This window comes from Salvelinus sp. IW2-2015, linkage group LG18 (assembly GCF_002910315.2).
Source record: "Salvelinus sp. IW2-2015 linkage group LG18, ASM291031v2, whole genome shotgun sequence".
Classification (NCBI taxonomy): domain Eukaryota; kingdom Metazoa; phylum Chordata; class Actinopteri; order Salmoniformes; family Salmonidae; genus Salvelinus; species Salvelinus sp. IW2-2015.
In genome coordinates, this window is record NC_036858.1 from 47952308 (window position 1) to 47973922 (window position 21615).

The 21615-nt window shown below is 46.2% G+C and overlaps 1 protein-coding gene across 1 annotated transcript in view; it reads right to left on the reverse strand.

Annotated features, from left to right (window-relative positions):
- Positions 1-513: 513 nt before the first annotated feature.
- LOC111978553 (testican-2-like) overlaps positions 514-21615 on the reverse strand; it is a 59710-nt gene continuing 38608 nt past the window's right edge. Inside the window, 9 exon segments of the mRNA XM_070448557.1 lie at positions 514-1194; positions 2140-2277; positions 7585-7647; positions 9723-9782; positions 9785-9940; positions 10408-10545; positions 10770-10881; positions 11353-11458; positions 12213-12327. Coding sequence (XP_070304658.1) covers positions 1067-1194; positions 2140-2277; positions 7585-7647; positions 9723-9782; positions 9785-9940; positions 10408-10545; positions 10770-10881; positions 11353-11458; positions 12213-12327 — 1016 coding nt within the window. The 3' untranslated portion in view covers positions 514-1066.

A 21615-nucleotide genomic window follows, 5' to 3' on the forward strand; every position in this document is an offset into this window, starting at 1 on the left:
TGTCATTTTGTTACCTGGTTCTGACACTGTTCTTGTCCTGTTCCATGTCTGTCCTACATTAAATGTTCAACTTCCCGTACCTGCTTTTCATCTCCGGCGTCAGTTCTTAGCCAAGGGAAGAACAGCATGACAGAGGAATATGGTGGCCTTGTTGGGCCACATAGAACCAATACATTTTATTATTAAACACAATGTTGATCTGCAGATAATACAATGGACACTTGTCAATCAAGCAGTACAGTCTGCCAGTCTCTCAAGGCATTAGCAATACAGGACTAATAATAATAATAATAGTGGCAAATCTGTCTTTAGATACACAGTTTATTCACATTTAGGAGTGTAGCGTGAGAAACTTTATTCTATTAGACTTGATGAGACAGAGCACTACTGTCATGTGAGGTGAAGCATACGGGATGGAATGGGGAAAGTCAAAGGATGCAATAGGAATATGCAATTAGTCTAAAGTGGACTCCTCTCTTTGTCTCCTCTCCATCTGCCCTGATCTGAAAGCCCCGGGTTGGTGAAAACAGTAAGGTGAAAGCCTGACTATAATTACCTGTCCAGTTTGTTCACATCAGAGCAGAGAAAGGAGGAAATGAAGGAACAGAAGCAAGGGGAGGATGCCACTTTTGACTACTGAGATGCGCCCAATTGCGTCTCCAGTTCCTAACATGAACACATAACCTCCAGTTGCTTCCTGCCTTTAATAAAACATTTTAAGCTGCTAAAAACTGCTCCATGAGAAAGTTGTCTTGTACATACAACAGAAAAAAGAGCCAAGATATTCCCAGGTATTTAGGACACATCTCCTGACTCGTCAGACCACAGTTGCTAGCTATTGATATCACACATTGTCACGCCACCACACCCACCCCCCATCTGTCCCTCCAACCCCCTCCCTTAGTCCAGGACTGATTCAGTGTTGTTCAGAGTGTGTTTTCTCTTCAGGTTTTCGGGATCATTATTTGTGTGTGTATGTATGTATGTAAGAGACAGAGAAAGCAAGAGAAGTTGAGATGCTCCGGTAGTAATGTTGGACCAGCTAGACTCCATTATTTCTTCACCTCTACCAAATATATCCCCCGTCATCCGCCTCTCCTTCCTCTTCCTCTTCATTCTCCTCCGCTTCTTTCTCTTCCTCATCCTCCCATCCTACCCCACTGCCAAAATCACCTGAATATGTCAGCGCCTCATCTGGAGAAGAGGAAGAGCGATAAAGAGACAGAGACAGACACAGGGATGGGAGAAGAGGAAGACAGACAGAGAAACAGAGACAGACAGAAGGATGGGAGAAGAGGAAGACACACAGAGACACAGACAGACAGAGGGATGGGAGAAGAGGAAGAGAGACAGAGGGATGGGAGAAAATGAAGAGAGACAGACAGAGGGATGGGAGAAAAGGAAGAGAGAGATTGAATTAATCAATGTACCTGTATCCAAATATGATATAATATGATATATTTCATTCGAAGTTGACTTCTGTTCCCTGCATCTATACTTCCCAGCTTTGAGCAATTCCATCTATTTAATCCGAGAAATACATTTGTTAAAAAAAACACTGAGTGAATTTGACAGTGGTGAAGTAAAGGGCATGTGTTTGACTTTGTCTGGGTTTTAATGGCTATTTCTGGACCCTGCCAGGGGAGCCATTCTTATCAGGAGCAGGTTCCGTCCAGCCAGACAACCATTTATCTTGAAAGACTTTTCTCTCAGCGACAAGCGGCCCTTTAGAATGCAAATGATCCCTGACAACATGATTTGAATGTGGCACTGTGTCTGACTGCTAGTGGTGCTGTGGATCTGAGCCCTAGCTGACGCATAAAGGGTGCATTGTACCGAGTGTGTGTAGGGATCTGTATCGAGTGTGTATGACAATCAATATAGACTGTGTGTGTCGAGGTTCTGCAATGAGTGTTTGAGCATGTGTTGGGGTACAGAGTGTGTGTGATGGGTCAATACTGATCATTCGACAGTGTATGKGTATCAATAGTGAGGGTGTGAGGGTGTGTGTGTGTTTTGGCGTACCGCTTGTGTGTGATGGTCTTGTAGCCAACCCAAGTATGTGCGTGAGGTTCTATATGGAGTGTGTGCCAGGGTTTTCACCATCAGTTTGAGATTTGAGAGCAATTGGTGTCTTACCACAGTCAGGGTTGCCATGGATTCTGGAACTGGCTAGTTCCCCACCGTGTTGGTCGACACACCAGCACTCTCCCCTGGCCTGATCACACTGTAGCTTTCTATAGTATCCATCCTCATCACAGCTAGGGATGAACAAGCCTAAGACACACACAAACAAAGGGAGGTTACATACGGAGGCACATATGCTTTTTTAGACCGAATAAATCTATATTTGCATTGCGGTGTATGTGATGTTACATTTTCATTAGCCTACTCCATTACATATATGGGGCGGCAGGTAGCCCTAGTGGTTAGAGCGTTGGACTAGTAACCGAAAGGTTGCCAGATCAAATCCCTGAGCTGACAAGGTAAAAATCTGCCGTTCTGCCCCTGAACAAGGCAGTTAACCCACTGTTCCTAGGCTGTTATTGTGTATAAGAATTTGTTCTTAACTGACTTCCTAGTCACTTGTGTTTCCAAGCCTATTATTGACTATTCATTATCCTATGATTTTATATATTTAATTATACATTTTGTGGTTTGCATTACAAGACAGCTTGGTCGTTTCACATGACATGAAGGCTGGTTTTCACATGATTGTAGAAAGTAATATATAGTCATGAAGGTGATCCAAACATGAACACCTGGGGCCTATAATAGGCCTAACTGCGGTGGGTGCAGCTATAGGTGCACATTCTTTCCCAACATTAACACTTCTGAAATGCATCTGAATAGGAACATAATGCATACTGAATAGACACATGCCCATTGTGTGGAGGGACCTTGATAGTCCAACAATAGACCGGCAAATCACTAGTATGCTAATAACCCCAAGATTGTTTTACAAAATAAATCTTTCCTCAGCAGTCTTTAATTTCTGAGCAGGTCCTAATGAGACCCAATTTTGTAACTAGAGAACTCAAGTTTGTCCTCTCTGTGCGTGGAAGCAGAATCCTGGGGCATGAAAGAAACGTGGAAAGAAACGATGGAAAGCAGATTGAAGTCCGACAGGTACTGAACAACTTGAAGAAGAAGAGTTTGGAGACTGAGGAAAGCACGCTGCGTGTTTTGGAGCCTGCTACATCGGCCGTGACAGGTGTTGTAAGGCATTATTTGCCTTCAGAAAATAACTTGAAAAGGTGTATTCAGAGGCACCGGCAAAAGAACAAAGACAAGCAGATGTCGCCGGTACTGGCTCCAGCTCCTGGGGGCAATGGTACGGCAGTGTGGAGGCCAGGTTAGACCTGCAACCCTCTCCAACCTCGTAATATCTGAGATCTACCAAACCACGCATTGTGGAGACCTGTTCCTCCAGCACAACAGTGGGCCAGGCCCAGACAGGCTTCTGATCTTAACAACCAAAGACAACTTGGAATTCCTGTGCAACTGCGATCCCTGGCTTGCCAATGGAACATTCAAGAAGGTCCCACATCTGTTCCAGCAGGTGTATACCATCCGCGGAATTCCCACATATTCACCAAATGAAAACGACCYGATGCGACAGGAGCACGTGATTGCAGCAGCCATTATTATGTTGCCCGAGAATTCTGAGATAGGCATCATCATTCACTAGCCTATTGAAGTTGTTTTAAAGGGATAGTTGACTCTTTTTTTCCGACATCCCTGGGCTGTGGTTGTTTCCTCCAAACCTTTAAAACATTTGTTAGCTGGTTATTATGCAAGGTTGAGAATAAGAATACGAATCTGGCTAGCATTTTTGGAGAACGTAGCAATGCTAGTGGAAATGGGTAGTTTCAGTTAGTGAGGCATTCAAAACCATAAAATATGTTTTTGAATGGGGGGTAAACATCAACATACAACAGCCTACTATTTTATATTTTTTTGCGGACATACACTCGTGCCTTCCTTGCACTGAAGAACTTGAACCTGGATCTGAAACCAGAATCCGTCATGMCTGACTTCAAGCCAGCAGCTCCCGTAAAGGCCTTCAAGAAGGTGTTTCCGGGAATCCACAACCAGTGATGCTTCTTCCATCTGGGTCCACTTTTTAGGCAGCAACTGCCCCACTGTCCTGAAGTGGCATCAAAGTCCTGGAGAGACCCCGACTTCGCCCTCCACATCAAGATGTTTCACAGGCTGACATTCGTCCCGCCCGCTGATGTGGTGAGATGTTTCAAGGAGATGAAGGAAAATCTGTTCTTTCAGGACCCGGCGCTGTTCACATTTGTGGCCAACTTTGAGGACACATGGATTGGGCACCCGATGGGCAAGGGTAAAAAACAACAAAGAAGAGCACCGAATTTGCCATGGGTATGTACTTGTCTTGATGTCTGTAGGCCAGTCATTTCATTAGGACATGCAATGTTATTATACTACTAATAACCCTAAATAATCTAACAAAATAGGCCCTACTAATAGGCTAATAATTATATACTAATAATAATGTGAGTATAATATGTATAATAGGCTATTGCAACAAGGTTAAACACAATGGCAAATGGGTGTTTAACATGTTTCGATCTTTGGATTTCAGAAASGTGGAACTACTAAGATGCTGTCCTGAAGGACATGGGGAAGGCCAATAACATCACAACGGGCTGTTGTCGGTCGTTTGTGGGGCATATTACCTATTCCACAGTGACAAAACCCACAAGTTGTTAGTTCTTCGATGCCTTGCAACTACAGCAGCATAGGATGACACTGCAGAAGGAGCAGTACCTCGCTGGTAGTCAACCGCTACTAAAGTTGCAACGTCWGCGCAGCAGCCAGCAGGAATTGAAGCAGCTCGTGGAGGACTGCCAGAATAAACCACTGGCTGAGTACCTGAGAGGCATCGCCACCTTCAACCACACAGGAAAATTACTGCCCTGCAACACTTATGAGAACAGAGAGCAACTCTCAACTGGCACACCTGTTCATGGCACCTTACTGCATTGTTCATAATTTTTTKGTTTGTTATTTTCGGTCTTTGGTGCTTATTTTTTTTATCACTGTTGGAGAATCAGGCTATTTGTAAATAAAATGTTAATTGTGAGTTWAATTTTTCTTAATTTATTCTGTTGAATCAAGAGTTCCATGTTCAAAAAGCATTTGACTTGCTGATGTGTGCAGGTTAACATCTACAGTTAGACCTGCATACAGATGKCAGATCTTAATTTGAGCCAGTTTGCTACAGCAGGAAAATAATTAATGGAAAAAGTCAAAATWACAAACTTTAAAAGCATTTTAAAATCTTAAACACAATACAAGTTAGAAATGTCATGCATTGCAGGAAAGTTCTCCTTCAACAGGGTGATTAAGATCCTCCATCTGTAGGCCAGTAAGCTATACATTCTGGCAAACCATCAGCCATATTTCACATTTCATGAACACATATCCATTCATTAAGGAGTCAAGGGGATGGAGGTGAAAAACTGTAGTCAGTACCATAGAGATAGAATGACAATCTAATTCTAATACTCTATGGTCAGCATACTACTGCTGCACCAGGGGGCTGGCTAATGACAAGAGAACAAGGACAGACATGCTCTGAATCTGGACTAGTTAACCTTTACAAGACTGCTGAGACACTTTGGAATATATCAGCATCTACTGTATGTTATAATAATATAATATATGCATTACTATTTAAGAATTTGCTCCCCAAAAAGGAATGACATTGGGAGAGGATGTCATAGGACTTCTATAATGTAAGGGCAGAATAAATTGAAAAATGTGTTCATGTAAATAAATGACATAACGTTGCATTGGGTTGTGTTCTTATCAGCTGAGGCAGCCCTCTAGTCCCTGAGTGATTAAACTTTCAAGGGAACTGTGTCTGAGTATCACTGGCAGAATTTGCCCAGCCTCCTCTCTGCTCCACTCCGTGTCCTTGAAGAGCCTTGATACACAGCTTAGCCAAGTCAGCAACACACACACATACAGTATACACACACACACACACACACAGTACCCACGATATGCATGCACAAGCACGCACGAACATGCAAACACACACAAACACGAAAACCTCACACACGATATACACTGAGTCTACTAACAAGGAACACCATCCTAATACTGAACTGCATCCCCGTTTGACCTCAGAACAGCCTCAATTCATCGGGGCATGGACTACATGGTGCCGAAAGCATTCCACAGATAGGCTGGCCCACATTGACTCCAATGCTTCCCACAGTTGTSTCAAGTTGGCTGGATGTCCTTTGGGTGGTGGACCATTCTTGATACACACCGGAAACTGTTGAGCGTGAAAAACATCAGTGTTGCAGTTCTTGACACACTCAAACCGGTGCGCCTGTCACCTACTACCATACCACGTTCAAAGGCACTTAAATCTTTGTATTGCCCATTCACCCTCTGAATGGCACACATACACAATCTATGTCTCAACTGTCTCAAGGCTTAAAAATCCTTCTTTAACCCCGTCTCCACCCCTTCATCTACACTGATTGAAGTGGATCTAACAGGTGACATCAATAAGGAATCATAGCCTTCACCTGGATTCACCTGGTCAGTSTATGTCATGTTCCTAATGTTTTGTACACTCAGTGTATTGCATCACACACACATGCACAGTCCGCATTGTGTCACAGACACACACTGCCATGTGGTTAGCATCACACACACAGTGGGGTAAAGTACTTAATGAAAAATACTTTCAAGTACTACTTAAGTACCTTTCTTGAGTATCTGTACTTTACTTTACTATTTATATTTTTGACAACTTAAACTTTTACTTCACTACATTCCTAAAGAAAATTATGTACTTTTTACTCCATACATTTTCCCTGACACACAAAAGTACTTGTTATATTTTCAATGCCTAGCAGCACAGGAAAATAGTCCAATTCACACACTTATCAAGAGAAAATCCCTGGTCATCCCTACGGCCTCTAATCTGGCTCACTAAACACAAATGCTTTATTTGTCRATGTTGTCTGAGTGTTGGAGTGTACCCCTAGCTATCCATAAATACATAAAAACAAGAGCATTTTTCTGTCTAGTTGGCTTAATATAAGGAATAAGAAACATATATTTTCACTTGTACTTTTGATACTTAAGTATATTTTAGCAATTACATTTACTTTTGATACTTAATACTTTTAGACTTTTACTCAAGTAGTATTTTACTGGGTGACTTTCACTTTTACTTGAGTCATTTTCTATTAAGGTAGCTTTACTTTTACTCAAGTATGACAATTGAGTACTTTTTCCACCACTGCACACACACACACMCTGGTTCCTGGTTCCTGCAGACCCTAGCCGTTTGTCTGTATGGAGCTATAATCCACCGGGCTGATCAGGGGATTATCCCTGCCTTCTGCTTGGCATCTGTTTAATGAAACTCCTCTATCAGTGATACACACACACACACACACACATTGTGCGCATACGCACTCTAACGTGTGGCACACATGGCACACACTCGTACACAAATGTTCACTCAAGCACAAAGCACACATGTTCATCTGGGAAATGTGAATCATGCAGGAACATAATGCATACCCAGTTTGTTCTTGCCTCCCTCCTGTACTTGGATCCTCTCCAGCTCCGCCAGGCAGGGGGGCTCTGAGAGGGAAACACATCAACGCTTCAGTACATCACTCCAATACACACAAACACTAAAGCACACTTGTGCGTGTGGACACATTGGGTTGAGCTTTTATTGGTAAGTCAACGGTAAACTTTGAAATCAAGGCGTAGGAAATCTGTAGAAAATAATTCAGAAGTCAAACATTCACACAAATCTCCCATTATTATGCATGATTTAAATGCTACTACTGTGTTTCTCAGGTTCCCCCCTCTGTAGGCTATGCAGTGAATTTGGACTGCACAGAATCCGTGCCCAAAATGACACCCTATCCCCTACATAGTGCACTACTTTAATGGGCTCTGGCAAAAAGTAGTGCCCTACACAGGGAATAAGGTGYCATTTGGAACACAGACAGTGGCTCCAGCCAGGTCCAGTGGTAAACACAGGTCTCGTCTGGTTTCTGCTCGGCTGCTTGGCTGACACACATACAGTCTGTGAGAGCTCTGGGAGGACCAGCCTGTCAACAAGCTACAGTCATGTTGTTACTCCACAATGGTGGCCATTCCCCCAAAACAACAATGGGGGAGACAAACTGTGACGAACTGTGAGAGGGGCAAAAAGGGTGAGGGGCGAGAGAGAGGCGAGAGGGGACACAGAGTTTTCTATACCTGTACGTTGTGTAGCCATGGTCACAGTAGGGAACTCTGAATGCCAGGTTACATGAAAAACACACATAACTGCACACGGACACACACACACTCCACCCCCCATCTACACACACAATATCCCCCATATTCACTCTCTCTGGAAACAGAGTTACCAGGCAACGGTGCAGACCTTAGCGTCTCACTCTCTCTCACACACACCCACCCACAGTGACACACATTCTGTTTCACTCCTCACGACACACACCCCTGCTCCGCCCACAATATAAATCACTCTCTTTCACACAGCACACACCCACGCCACAGTGACACAACTCTGTTCACTCCTCACAGACCACACCCCTCTCCCCACATATAATCACTCTCTTTCACACACACACACCCACGCCAGCAGTGGACACCCACTATGTCATCCCTCACAGACACACACCCTCTCCCAACAATATAACACTCTCTTTCATCAACACACACACACCCACACCTACCCACCCACAGTGACATACACACTCTGTCACTCCCCCTCATAGACACACACCCCTCTCCCACAGTATACTCATCTCTCACACACACAACACACTCAACACACACACACACCCACACACACAACACACACACACACACACACACACCACACACACACACACACCACACACACGCACACCACACACACACACACACGCCACCCACCACCCACCCACAGTTGACACAACACTCTGTCACTCCCTCAATCAGACACACGCCCTCTCCCCACCAATATAATCAACTCGCATTTTCGACCACCATCACACCTGCACCCACCCACCACCAACAGGGTGACACACCACATCGTGTCACTCCCTCACAGAACACAACCCCTCTCCCCACAATACTCACTCTCGTCACCACACACACACACACAGCCACACACACACACACACACACCAACACAACACACACACACACAACCACACACACACACACACACACACACACACCACACAACACACACACACACCACACACACGAGTGACACACACTCTGTCCCACTCCCTCACAGACACACACTCCTCTCCCTACGTATATACTCACCTCTGTCACTCCTCACAGACACAACACTCGCTCTTCCCCACAGTATACTCACTCTGTCACTTCCCTGCACATGACACACACTCCTCTCCCCCACAGTGAGCACATCACTCTGGTCCACTCTGATCCCTCACAGACCACAACCACTCCTCTCCCCACAAGTGACACACACTCTGTCACTACCCTACAGACACACACTGCCTCTCCCCACAGTGATCACACACTTGTCACTCACCTCACAGACACGCACTCCTCTCCCCACAGTGACCACACACCGTGTCACCCCTATCACAAGACAATTCACTCCTCTCCCCACAGGGACAACACACTCTGTCACTCCCCTCACAACACACCACTCCTCTCCCCACACGATACTGCACTCTGTCTCTCCAGAACAGAGCACCACTCGGCTGTAGAAACCTTCCCGTCCCTGTAGGAGTGCAGGAGTTGAAGAAGGGTCGGATGCAGACCTCATACTTGTCCAGGTTAATGGCTGCCAGCTCGGCCTGGTCCAGATACAGATCACTGTTGGTGTCCAGCTTTGAGAACATCCAACCTATAGAGTCCTTACAGCTGGCCACCACATTCCTGTCCATGACTACAGACAGAGATATGAGACACATATTAGAGAGACACACACACAGACACAGACACACACACACAGTGAAAAGGGGGAGGGGGAATGAGTTATAATCCACATATACAGATCAAATATTTATAACAGTGGTAGACGTCAGGATTACAGTGAGTCAAAATGTCACTAGAGTGCAAAAGAAAGGAGAATGTCTTCACTGTTGCATCTGATACAGTATGTTGCTGGTCCTATTTTAATCTGACCTGATGCAGTGCTAGCCCTATAATAACTTAACTGTCTCTTTTTTCTTTCTTCTTGTCTACTGTATTTGTTTACTTTATTGAGACATTTATGCAATGACATAGGGTGAGACAGACAGGTGGGATAAGGAGATGAAAGGGTTGGAGCGGAATTTGAACCACCATCTCTGGCGGGGAGAGGAGTATACGTTACCTCTAGACCCCAGGCTCTGCATCGGATCTATCTCTTACCTGATCCAGTGTTAGCCCCTGCTGGGTTGCTGCCTCCAGTCTTGCTGTTGTTGTTCAGCTTGGCATTGCCCTGCAGCAGCTGGAACCAGTCCCTCAGCCTCTCCCCCAGATCAGAGAGGTCCTGCCCTGTACAACTCTCTGAGAGACAGAGACAGAGACAGAGACAGCGACAGAGACAGCGAGAGAGACAGAGACAGAGACAGAGACAGAGACAGAGAGAGAGAGAGAGAGAGAGAGAGAGAGAGAGAGAGAGAGAGAGAAAGAGAAAGAGAAATTGTATAGCATTGCTGTTTTGTGTGTGTGATCATGTGTGTGCATTTGGGCGTGTGTGCACATTTTTGTGTTTGCATGTGCGTACTTACCATGCTTGACCTCTGTCTCTGTGATGGGCGCTGTGGTTGGACAGGGACAAAGACCTGAACATTTCATAGTCAGCTCCTTCCCTGTGAGGCACCCCTGCTGCTCCAGTTTACACTGCAACACACACATCTCTTACCAGGCTATGTTTCTCTGTGTTTTGTGGTAATTATCAGTGAGTTAAAACATGGCTGTTGTGTTGTCTCTCCTGAATCTAGAACATGTATATAATGGTATAGATACTGTTAGAGGTGAACATGCCCAAAGATATACAACACAATGACAAAGGGTCGTGATAAATAGCCTCAGAGGAACAGGAAAACCAGAGGGTTGTTGTGGTGAGGCATCTCTCGCATGTGTTTTTAGTGATTTATGCTTTGTCTTCTGGGACTGTCTCTGACCTTGTTGAGAAATGATATGTTGAAGAGGAAACAGGAAATGAAAAGACTATGCTCTATTCATCTAAAGGCTCGTTTCAGAGAGAGATTCGAATTAAGGTGTACAGTCAGTCGACAGTTACCTTTATGAATATTTAATCTGTATCTGGGATTTAACTAAATTCCCCCGTCACTATGTGTGTTGCTATACCTGTGACGCGTAGTTGTGTCCGTCAGAGCCACACACAGCAACAGAGGAGGAGATGGGGCAGGGCCGGCATCCTCCCTCAGGAGACCTCAGGGAAGGCTGCTTCAGTCTACAGAACACACACACACACACACACAACACACACAACACACACACACACACACACACACCCACACACACACACACACACACACCCACCACACACACACACACAACCACACACACACACACACACACACACACACAGTAGTTGAGCAGGATGCTTCACCCAGTACACAGAGGGAACAGAGGTTCTATAATGCTTACCATGGCTTGGTGGCTACAATTAAGTACTTACCCCTGTGAAGCATTACAGTAAACTGAGTTGTATACATCAGTTTGTTTTGAATGAATTCCACCTCATAATAATACTATATATTCATATTATATTTAGTGAAAGCTTGTGCTGTTTTCTACCCGGTAACACATCCACAGACATGTCCTGAGGATCCTTCCTCGTATCATAACAACCACAGGGTATTTATAGAGCTAGAGTTAAACCTGAGAACGTACAGTAACTGTGCAGCACAGTACGCCTAGAGGTGTTTAATCATCCGTCTACAGCACAGCAGCAGAATCCTTCAACCTCAGGCTGTAATGAGGGAAAAGCACTTTTAGGGCGCTAACCATAGAAATAGACTCCCATTCTGTGACAGCACACTGTATCTAGTCCTTGAAGGCCACAGTGTGTGTGCGTGTGTGCATGTGAGTGTGTGCGTGCTTGCTTGCGTTAGTATGTGTGTGTGCGCTCACACATTTATCTCTTTGAGTGCATGGCAAGTCAAATTCATCAACCATCTTTCTTGCGGGCTAGACACACTCACCTGTGCTCAAGCTTCTTGCGGTTGACACACACAGCCCTTTGGTATCCCTGGGCGATACACACCTTGTGTCGGCTACACTTCACCTTCTGACAGGGGTCCTTGGTGGTGTCAACATCTATGGACAGACAAGGAGATCAGACGATAGAAATCTCTTGGTGTTTCTCGCCTTCTCCCTCCCCTTTATCCATCTCATTTTCCGTGCCCTTTTCTGAGGAAAGGAGAAGAGCAATATTTCTTCCTACAGTATGTATGTTTCTCACCAGCTCTCTCTTCCTGTGACTATCCAGTTCTCGTTCGCTCTTTGCTTGCCTCTTTCCAAACTTGACGTAAACCTTCTGCTGTGACCACTTTCTCCATGTTCTTTCTTTCTGTATTCACCCCTCCCTTCCCCATCTCTATTTTCTAAGTTACTTTCCTTCCATTAACTGACTAGTTGCAAAACAATGTAAGCATTTGTATGTCGGATGGTGGTAGTCTAAGTGCAGTTCAACATAACTACTCATTCATTTGGCAAATAATGTCAATATTTACATGTCTGAAGGTTCCTCATATAGCCATTACAGTGACATGGACATCAACGTCACTACCCAGTAGATAAAGCCAATCAACAGGCCTTCCAGGTCCAGACGCTGTCAATTATAGGCCCCCTCTGCTCTGCTCTGTCAATGGGTCTGTTCCAGGTGGTGTTGCTCTTGTGTTCTGACGTGACAATTAGCATGTGGTTCAATGCTAAAACCATGCATTTAACACTTCCTCTGTAGGTGAGCATTGCATGTATAGAGACTAGACAGTATGTTATGTAGAGGAAGACCTAGGCCCAATTATGTTTTTTCTTCAAGGGGCCTACATGGATTTTGTAGATGGTCTAGAATGGTATTTATTCTACCTGTGGTGCTGTGAGGGGTAGCAACTTCATATCCACGCCCTCACCTGCACCTGAAGCTAGAAGTAATCAGAAAGGTGCGTGCCAGCTGGCTTGTGAGGGAACCCAGCTGAATCTCATGGATTAAAAGACGTCCTCCAGCGATTTTTATACTTTTCCTGTTGAAAAGCGATATCCCAAGTATAAATACAGTAAAGTACACACACTAAAGGGTAAAAAAATATGTTTTTTAAACACAACTTCAAACTTCAAGGAGTAGGGCATTCAAGGAGTTGGTCTGATGGGAATCCGTGATCTGCCCCCACCCCCCCCCCTGCTTGAGGAACAACAGAGGAGCAAAAGAGAACAAAAGAGGAAAGTCCCCTGGCATGGCTAAGGGAAGAGATTTAGAGTTGGGTGGTGCTGCCAGAGGGGTGTAAAAAATGCCCATAATAAAGCATTGCATGCATCTATAATTGCATTTGCGTAGTGGAATACAGTTGAGCAGACAAGTTTCTAGGATTTCCACATTTAAAAAAAAATGTGCAGGGTCTGGATTTAATTAATTTTTTACATGATGGATGATAGATGACATTAGCATAATCATTTTTAATACCACACAACTAACAGAAATGAGTGGCTACTCTGACAGTGACAAACAGAGCAATAAAAACGACCTGGTCTTGAATGCAAACAATAGTCCAGGCCAATTATGAGACAGATATAATCCCTATAAACAACGGCTTGTGTGATGATACAAGCTCTCTAATCACGTTGAACCACCATTCTCCATTCATGCCTGCCAAGTATAAACATTTCCATTTCTATAAACTCCATTACTGCTGTTGCATTAAACTTATGAGTGCACCATTTGTTTGTGCTGTGAACGGTGTAGGAGCCAAATAGGTTAAATTGGTCCAATTATACCAATTCATGATGAATTTCAGTTGTATGTGTGTTTGCCACTAATCCCCTGTCAAGCGTATGTACCCCCTCTACAGGCCAATGGAGAAAACTGTTAAAATGAATACATGCTCCAAGGCCTGCACATCTATCACTCCAGTGTTTAATTGCTAAATTGTAATTATTTCGCCACTATGGCCTATTTATTGCCTTACCTACCTAATCTTACTTCATTTGCACACACTGTATATAGACTTTTATATTGTGTTATTGACTGTACGTTTGTTTATTCCATGTGTAACTCTGTGTTGTTTGTGTCGCAATGCTTTGCTTTATCTTGGCCAGGTCGGAGTTGTAAATGAGAACTTGTTCTCAACTGTCCTACCTGGTTAAATAAAGTTGAAATAAAACATACAAATGCTCCAAGGCCTACTGGGAGGGACTGGAATGGCAGCACAATCTTTTGACCAGACTAGGGTTGAATAGCTTGAACCTGGTTGCCGAGATTTACCACCCAAAACCACTCCCTTTTCCCGGGATAAATAACTGAGAGAAATYGGTAAATTATAATAAATGATTTATATGAACAGCATGACATGAAAGGGAACTGTTAAATGATATGCAATGTCTACATCTGGCTTCTCCCCGGCCTTCTCTCTGCATGATGAATGATCAACGCTCAGGGTGAGGACAGACAGCCCATCTCCCTATGGAGCGCAGTTCACAATGCATGTAGAGCTATCTCATCATGGTAACCTTTTCCCTTGTGACAGGTAGGCCTACATTTGCTGCAGCATAGCCTATTCTACAGTAATATAATGCATAATAAGCTTCTAATGTACAGCCTATGTCTCTTGCACAATACACACGCTGGCCTCTCTCCTTACAAAACGCTCCTTAGCAAGTCCTGTTATGTTTTTTTTAAACAAACAAACACCTGTTCTCAGTTGAAGCTGACGTTTATCTCAATGAGTAGCATCTCAAAAAACAACAGAAAGAGKACCACCAAATCACTTAGTCATTTCCGATAAAAAACATATAAACAAAATAGACTGTCCAATTGATGATAGGAATCATGGATGCTATACTAGACAATCAGTGATCCCCACCGCTTTTAAACTAGGCATGAAAGGAGGTGATAAAGTGAAGRTGAACAGGTCTAGAGCGCACCCTTAGATGTTTCAGAACGGGTGCTGCAGCGACAGCAACAGGTGCCTGTGGGGCCAAGGGAACGTCTGCCACCGGTAGTGAACCACTCAAGGTGGCATCAATGGCAGAGTGGGGACATGCAGGAGGTGGCACCTTCCTCAGTCGGCTGGCATGCCAGCAAGAGCCGTCAGTCAGTTGAAATGTTGCTGGGCCCAGCTGACGTCGAACTTGACACGGTGTTGACAAGAAGGTGCAGAGCAGCTCTATAGTGCAGCAGAGTTTGCGACAAGGACTCAGTGAAGGAGCAACCCTGAGTTAGGTGAGCCCTCAGTCCATTTTTCAGGGTTTGATTGAACCTCTTCCTGGGGGAGGGAGTAGGATGTTCTGATGTGCTTGATCCCCTTGCTTTGGATGTAAGTGCTGAACTCGGCCTTTACCAGCTGAGGGGTCAGTGTCCGTGTTCAGAGTTGCAGGCAGTCCCCAGATAGAAAAGAGCATATCCAGGAAGGTTATAAYGGCCCCTGATGTGACAGAACCCATGGGTGTGACCTCTGGCCATTTTGAATGTAGGTCATACGCAACCACCAGGAAGCATTGGTGATGTGGCACATTGTAGAGATTTACATTTACATTTTACATTTAAGTCATTTAGCAGACGCTCTTATCCAGAGCGACTTACAAATTGGTGCATTCACCTTATGATATCCAGTGGAACAACCACTTTACAATAGTGCATCTAACTCTTTTAAGGGGGGGGTTAGAATGATTACTTTATCCTATTCCTTAAAGAGGTGGGGTTTCAGGTGTCTCCGGAAGGTGGTGATTGACTCCGCTGACCTGGCGTCGTGAGGGAGTTTGTTCCACCATTGGGGTGCCAGAGCAGCGAACAGTTTGACTGGGCTGAGATCACCACAGATGTCCAGTTGGATATGTCCCATGGACGGGAGGGCCAGGCCAGTGTCTGCAGTGGTGGTCAGAGGTGGCCTGCTTTCCACTGACAAGGCACGGAGCACAGTCACAGTACTAGCCCTTCAATATCATGATCGATGCCAGGCCACCACACCAGGTCCCGGCAGCGCTACTTTAGCTTCACAATGCCAAGGTGGCCCTCATGAGCCATGGCCAACACTCGTCCTCTGAGGCTGCTTGGTATGAGAGTGCAGTTTCCACGACCCAGACATATGTCATTCCAGCATGACAGCTCATGTTCGAACTGGCATATGGTTGGAGTTCCGACGGGAGCTGTGCAGGCCAGCCATTGGCTACGTATTCCTGTAAGGTCGTGAAGGTGGGTCGTTGGCTGATTCTTGGTCAGCTCCTTGAGCGACCACTGTATCTTGGAGAGGTGAGTGTAGGAGCTGGATTAGGTTCTCCTCGGAGTTAACCTGGGCGAGTCTGAGGGAACTGAGCACGAAAGGAGTCGGCCACCACATTGTCCCTGCCCGGCGTAAACTGCGATTAAAGTTATACTGCTGGAGGCGGTCTGACCAGCGGTACATGCGTGGGCTTGTGACCCGACCCTGAGGTAGACATCAAGGTTGTGAGGGCCTGGTGGCCGGTGCTTAAGGTGAAAGAACGTCCGTAGAGGTAAATTTGCCACCGCTTGCAGGCCCAGACACATGCTAGTGCCTCCCTCTCTCCAACGGAGTGGGATTTCTATTTCTAATTTCTATCAACATGTTAAATGTGCAACCAGAGGGAAAAAATTCTAGATCACCTGTACTCCACACACAGAGACGCGTACAAAGCTCTCCCTCGCCCTCCATTTGGTAAATCCAACCACAATTCTATCCTCCTGATTCCTGCTTACAAGCTAAAATTAAAGCAGGAAGCACCAGTGACTCGGTCTATAAAAGAGTGGTCAGATGAAGCAGATGCTAAACCACAGGACTGTTTTGCTATCACAGACTGGAACAAGTTCCTGGATTCTTCCGATGGCACTGAGGAGTACACCACATCAGTCACTGGCTTTATCAATAAGTGCATCGAGGACGTCATCCCCACAGTGACTGTACGTACATACCCAAACCAGAAGCMATGGATTACASGCAACATTCGCACTGARCTAAAGGGCAGAGCTGCCACTTTCAAGGTGCGGGACTCTAACCCGGAAGCTTATAAGAAATTCTGCTATGCCCTCCAACAAACCATCAAACAGGCAAAGCGCCAATACAGGGCTAAGATTGAATCGTACTACACCGGCTCCGACTGGCTCCGTCTTATGTGGCAGGGCTTGCAAACTATTACAGACTACAAAGGGAAGCACAGCCACGAGCTGCCCAGTGACACGAGCCTACCAGACGAGCTAAATTACTTCTATGCTCACTTCGAGGAAAGCAACACTGAGGCATGCATGAGAGCATCAGCTGTTCCGGACGACTGCGTGATCACGCTCTCCGTAGCCGACATGAGTAAGACCCTTAAACAGGTCAACATACACAAGGCCGCGGGGCCAGACGGATTACCAGGATGTGTGCTCTGGGCATGTGCTGACCAACTGGCAGGTGTCTTCACTGACATTTTCAACATGTCCCTGATTGAGTCTGTAATACCAACATGTTTCAAGCAGACCACCATAGTCCCTGTGCCCAAGAACACAAAGGCAACCTGCCTAAATGACTACAGACCCGTAGCACTCACGTCCGTAGCCATGAAGTGCTTTGAAAGGCTGGTAATGGCTCACATCAACACCATTATCCCAGAAACCCTAGACCCACTCCAATTTGCATACCGCCCAAACAGATCCACAGATGATGCAATCTCTATTGCACTCCACACTTTCCTTTCCCACCTGGACAAAAGGAACACCTATGTGAGAATGCTATTCATTGACTACAGCTCAGCGTTCAACACCATAGTACCCTCAAACCTCATCACTAAGCTAAGGAACCTGGGACTAAACACCTCCCTCTGCAACTGGATCCTGGACAACCTGACGGGCCGCCCCCAGGTGGTGAGGGTAAATAGCAACACATCTGCCACATTGATCCTCACCACTGGAGCCCCTCAGGGGTACGTGCTCAGTCCCCTCCTGTACTCCCTGTTCACCCACGACTGCGTGGACAGGCACGACTCCAACACCATCATTACGTTTGCAGACGACACAACAGTGGTAGGCCTGATCACCGACAACGACGAAACAGCCTATAGGGAATTAGTCAGAGACCTGGCCATGTGGTGCCAGAATAACAACCTATCCCTCAACGTAACCAAGACTACGGAGATGATTGTGCACTACAGGAAAAGGAGGACCGAGCACGCCCCCATTCTCATCAACGGGGCTGTAGTGGAGCAGGTTGAGAGCTTCAAGTTCCTTGGTGTCCACATCAACAACAAACTAGAATGGTCCAAACACACCAAGACAGTCGTGAAGAGGGCACGACAAAGCCTATTCCCCCTCAGGAAACTAAAAAGATTTGGCATAGGTCCTCAGATGCTCAAAAGGTTCTACAGCTGCCTGGTACTGCCTGGTACGGCAACTGCTCGGCTTCCGACTGCAAGGCACTTCAGAGGGTAGTGCGTACGGCCCAGTACATCACTGGGGCTAAGCTGCCTGCCATCCAGGACATCTACACCAGGCGGTGTCAGAGGAAGACCCTAAAAATTGTCAAAGACCYCAGCCACCCCAGTCATAGACTGTTCTCTCTACTACTGCATGGCAAGCGGTGCCGGAGTGCCAAGTCTAGGACAAAAAGGCTTCTCAACAGTTTTTATCCCCAAACCATAAGACTCCYGAACAGGTAATCAAATGGCTACCCGGACTATTTGCATTGTGTGCCCCCCCAAACCCTMTTTTTTACGCTGCTGCTACTCTCTGTTTATCATATATGCATAGTCACTTTAATTGTACATTCATGTGCATACTACCTCAATTAGCCCGACCAACCGGTGCCCCCGCACATTGGCTACCCGGACTATCTGCATTGTGCTCCGCAACCCACCACCCCCTCTACTCTCTGTTTGTCATATATGTACATACTACCTCAGTCAGCCCGACTAACCGTTGCCTGTACATAGCCTCGCTACTGTTATAGCCTCGCTACTGTTATTTTTCACTGTCTTTTTTACTGTTGTTTTTATTTCTTTACTTATCTATTGTTCACCTAATACCTTTTTTTTTACTTAGACATTGCACTGTTCGTTAGAGCCTGTAAGTAAGCATTTCACTGTAAGGTCTACATCTGTTGTATTCGGTGCACGTGACAAATAAACTTTGATTTGATTTGAACGAAGTACTTCTGTTCGGTGGGGCGAGATGCACAAGCCACTGGTTTCTCAACACCGTCCTGAAGCTGAGAAAGTTCCACTCTCACTGCTGCAGCTGACGCGTCACAGGTGACCAGAGGTGGGCTGGTGAGGTTAAAGTGGGCCAGGACAGAAGGTGGTCAGCAGTTCTTTGAGAGAGTGGACAGCTTGTGCACAGTCGGGTGTCCAGGCCCAGTACACCTCCTTCTTCAACAGCTGACGCAGAGCGGAAGTGATTCCCAAGTACTGGGGCAGGAAGCGCATGTAGTAACCCGTTATTCCCAGAAATTAGGCAAGTTGTGTAGCAGATGTATGTTCTGGGACACGTTTGACTGCAGCGGTGAGAGACCTCAGGCTGACACGCAGAACCCGACAAAGTCGATCTCTGGCACTCAGAACAGGCACTTCTCAGTGTTGAGTGTGAGGTTGTGTTGACTGAGTGCTGCGAAGGCTGCTTGCAGACGTTTACCATGGACGACGATGTTGTCCAAGTAGACAGCCACTCCAGAGACCCCAACAAGGATGGTGGTCATTATCTTCTGGAAACAGCTGGGGGCCAAACTGAGACCAAAAGGCATCCTTGTGTAGCGGAACACCCCGATATGAGTGACGAAGGCTGTCAGGTTCCTACTCTCTGGGTGTCAGGGAACACCCTGATATGAGTGACGAAGGCTGTCAGGTTCCTACTCTCTGGGTGTAGGGGAACACCCCATTATGAGTGACGAAAGCTGTCAGGTTCCTACTCTCTGGGTGTCGGGGAACACCCCATTATGAGTGACGAAGGCTGTCAGGTTCCTACTCTCTGGGTGTCGGGGAACACCCCATTATGAGTGACGAAGGCTGTCAGGTTCCTACTCTGGGTGTAGGTGAACTTGGAGGTAGCCCTTGCGAAGGTCCAGCTTTGTGAAGATCGTCGACCCGTAGAAGTGAGTGGTCAGTTCCTCCATAGTCAGCAGTGGGTACCGATCAGGAATGATGGCCTTGTTGGCTAGATCAAAGCAGACCCGCAGCTCTCCAGACTTATTTTTAGCAATGACCAAGTTGGACAACCATGGGGAGGCATCCATTGGCTCGATGAATCCACCCTCCAGCTGCTTCTGTAGATCCTTAGTGACCTCCTCACATATACAGCCAGTGGAATACGGCGTAGAGGTTGAATGACTGGAGTCACGGTAGGGACGAGGAAGGGCTTATGTGTGAACGCTGTCAGGACACCTACGCCATTGAAGAGGGTGGGCCATTGCTCTTGCCAACAGAGAGAACCCCAGGCTGGTGAACAGGTCTAAACGTAAGATATTAGTGCCCTGCCGTGTGATGTGGAAGGGGAACTGTGAAGGTCTTGTTGCCATACTGCACAGGTGAGTATATAAAGCCGATAACATCAATCACAGAGCACCCATATCCGTACAGGCTAAGGCTGGGTGGCTGGAGTGGCAGGTGGGACAAGAACTGCTCGTAGGTAGCCATGTTGAAGAGCGACACCTTTGCTCCTGTGTCTAGCACGAGAGGAATGCAGGAGTCACCCAGGTATACAGCACAGGTGGAAAACCCAGCTGGGTTTGAGCCAACAGTGTGACTGACAGCAGGTGGTGTGTCCATGGGGTGTGAGCGTTGGTGCACGGGGGGCTGGAGCTGACCTACACCACTTTGCAAAATGGTTTGGTTTCTGACATCGTCTACATGTCTGTCCACGAGCGGGGCAGTCAGGGGCACGTGACTTGTGTCTATTGGAACCACAGTTGGCACACCGTTGACGCCCCTGGGTTCTCATTAACTGCACTGAGGCACTCATATGTCTGAGTGACATCTACAGTCTGAGCACTGAGACTGCTGCACAGCTTGAACATGGAAGCACGTGTCTGTGCCTCAGAGATCTTAGTTGCACAGTGAGCTGCTGATTCCACTTGGGAAGCTATGGCTACAGCTTTTACTAAAGTCCGATCATCATCTTCAAGGAGAAGCCTCTCCCACACGGGTGAGCTGGAGGATCTTTCAATGAACTGGTCCCTGATCATTTCATCTTTAAGATAAACAAACGGACATGACTGCGCTAGCCCTTTAAGGTCACCGACTCACCCACACGCTGTGCGCACTACCGAAAATTCAGCCTCTTCAGAAGAAGAGTTTCTTTGCTAAATGTCCATCCAAAAGTTCAACAGCTGCATCATATGTGTGTGCTTCCCTGAGCGTTTGGAGGATGTGCAGGCCCTCGCCCCCGAGACAGCGGAGAAGAATGGCCCTTTT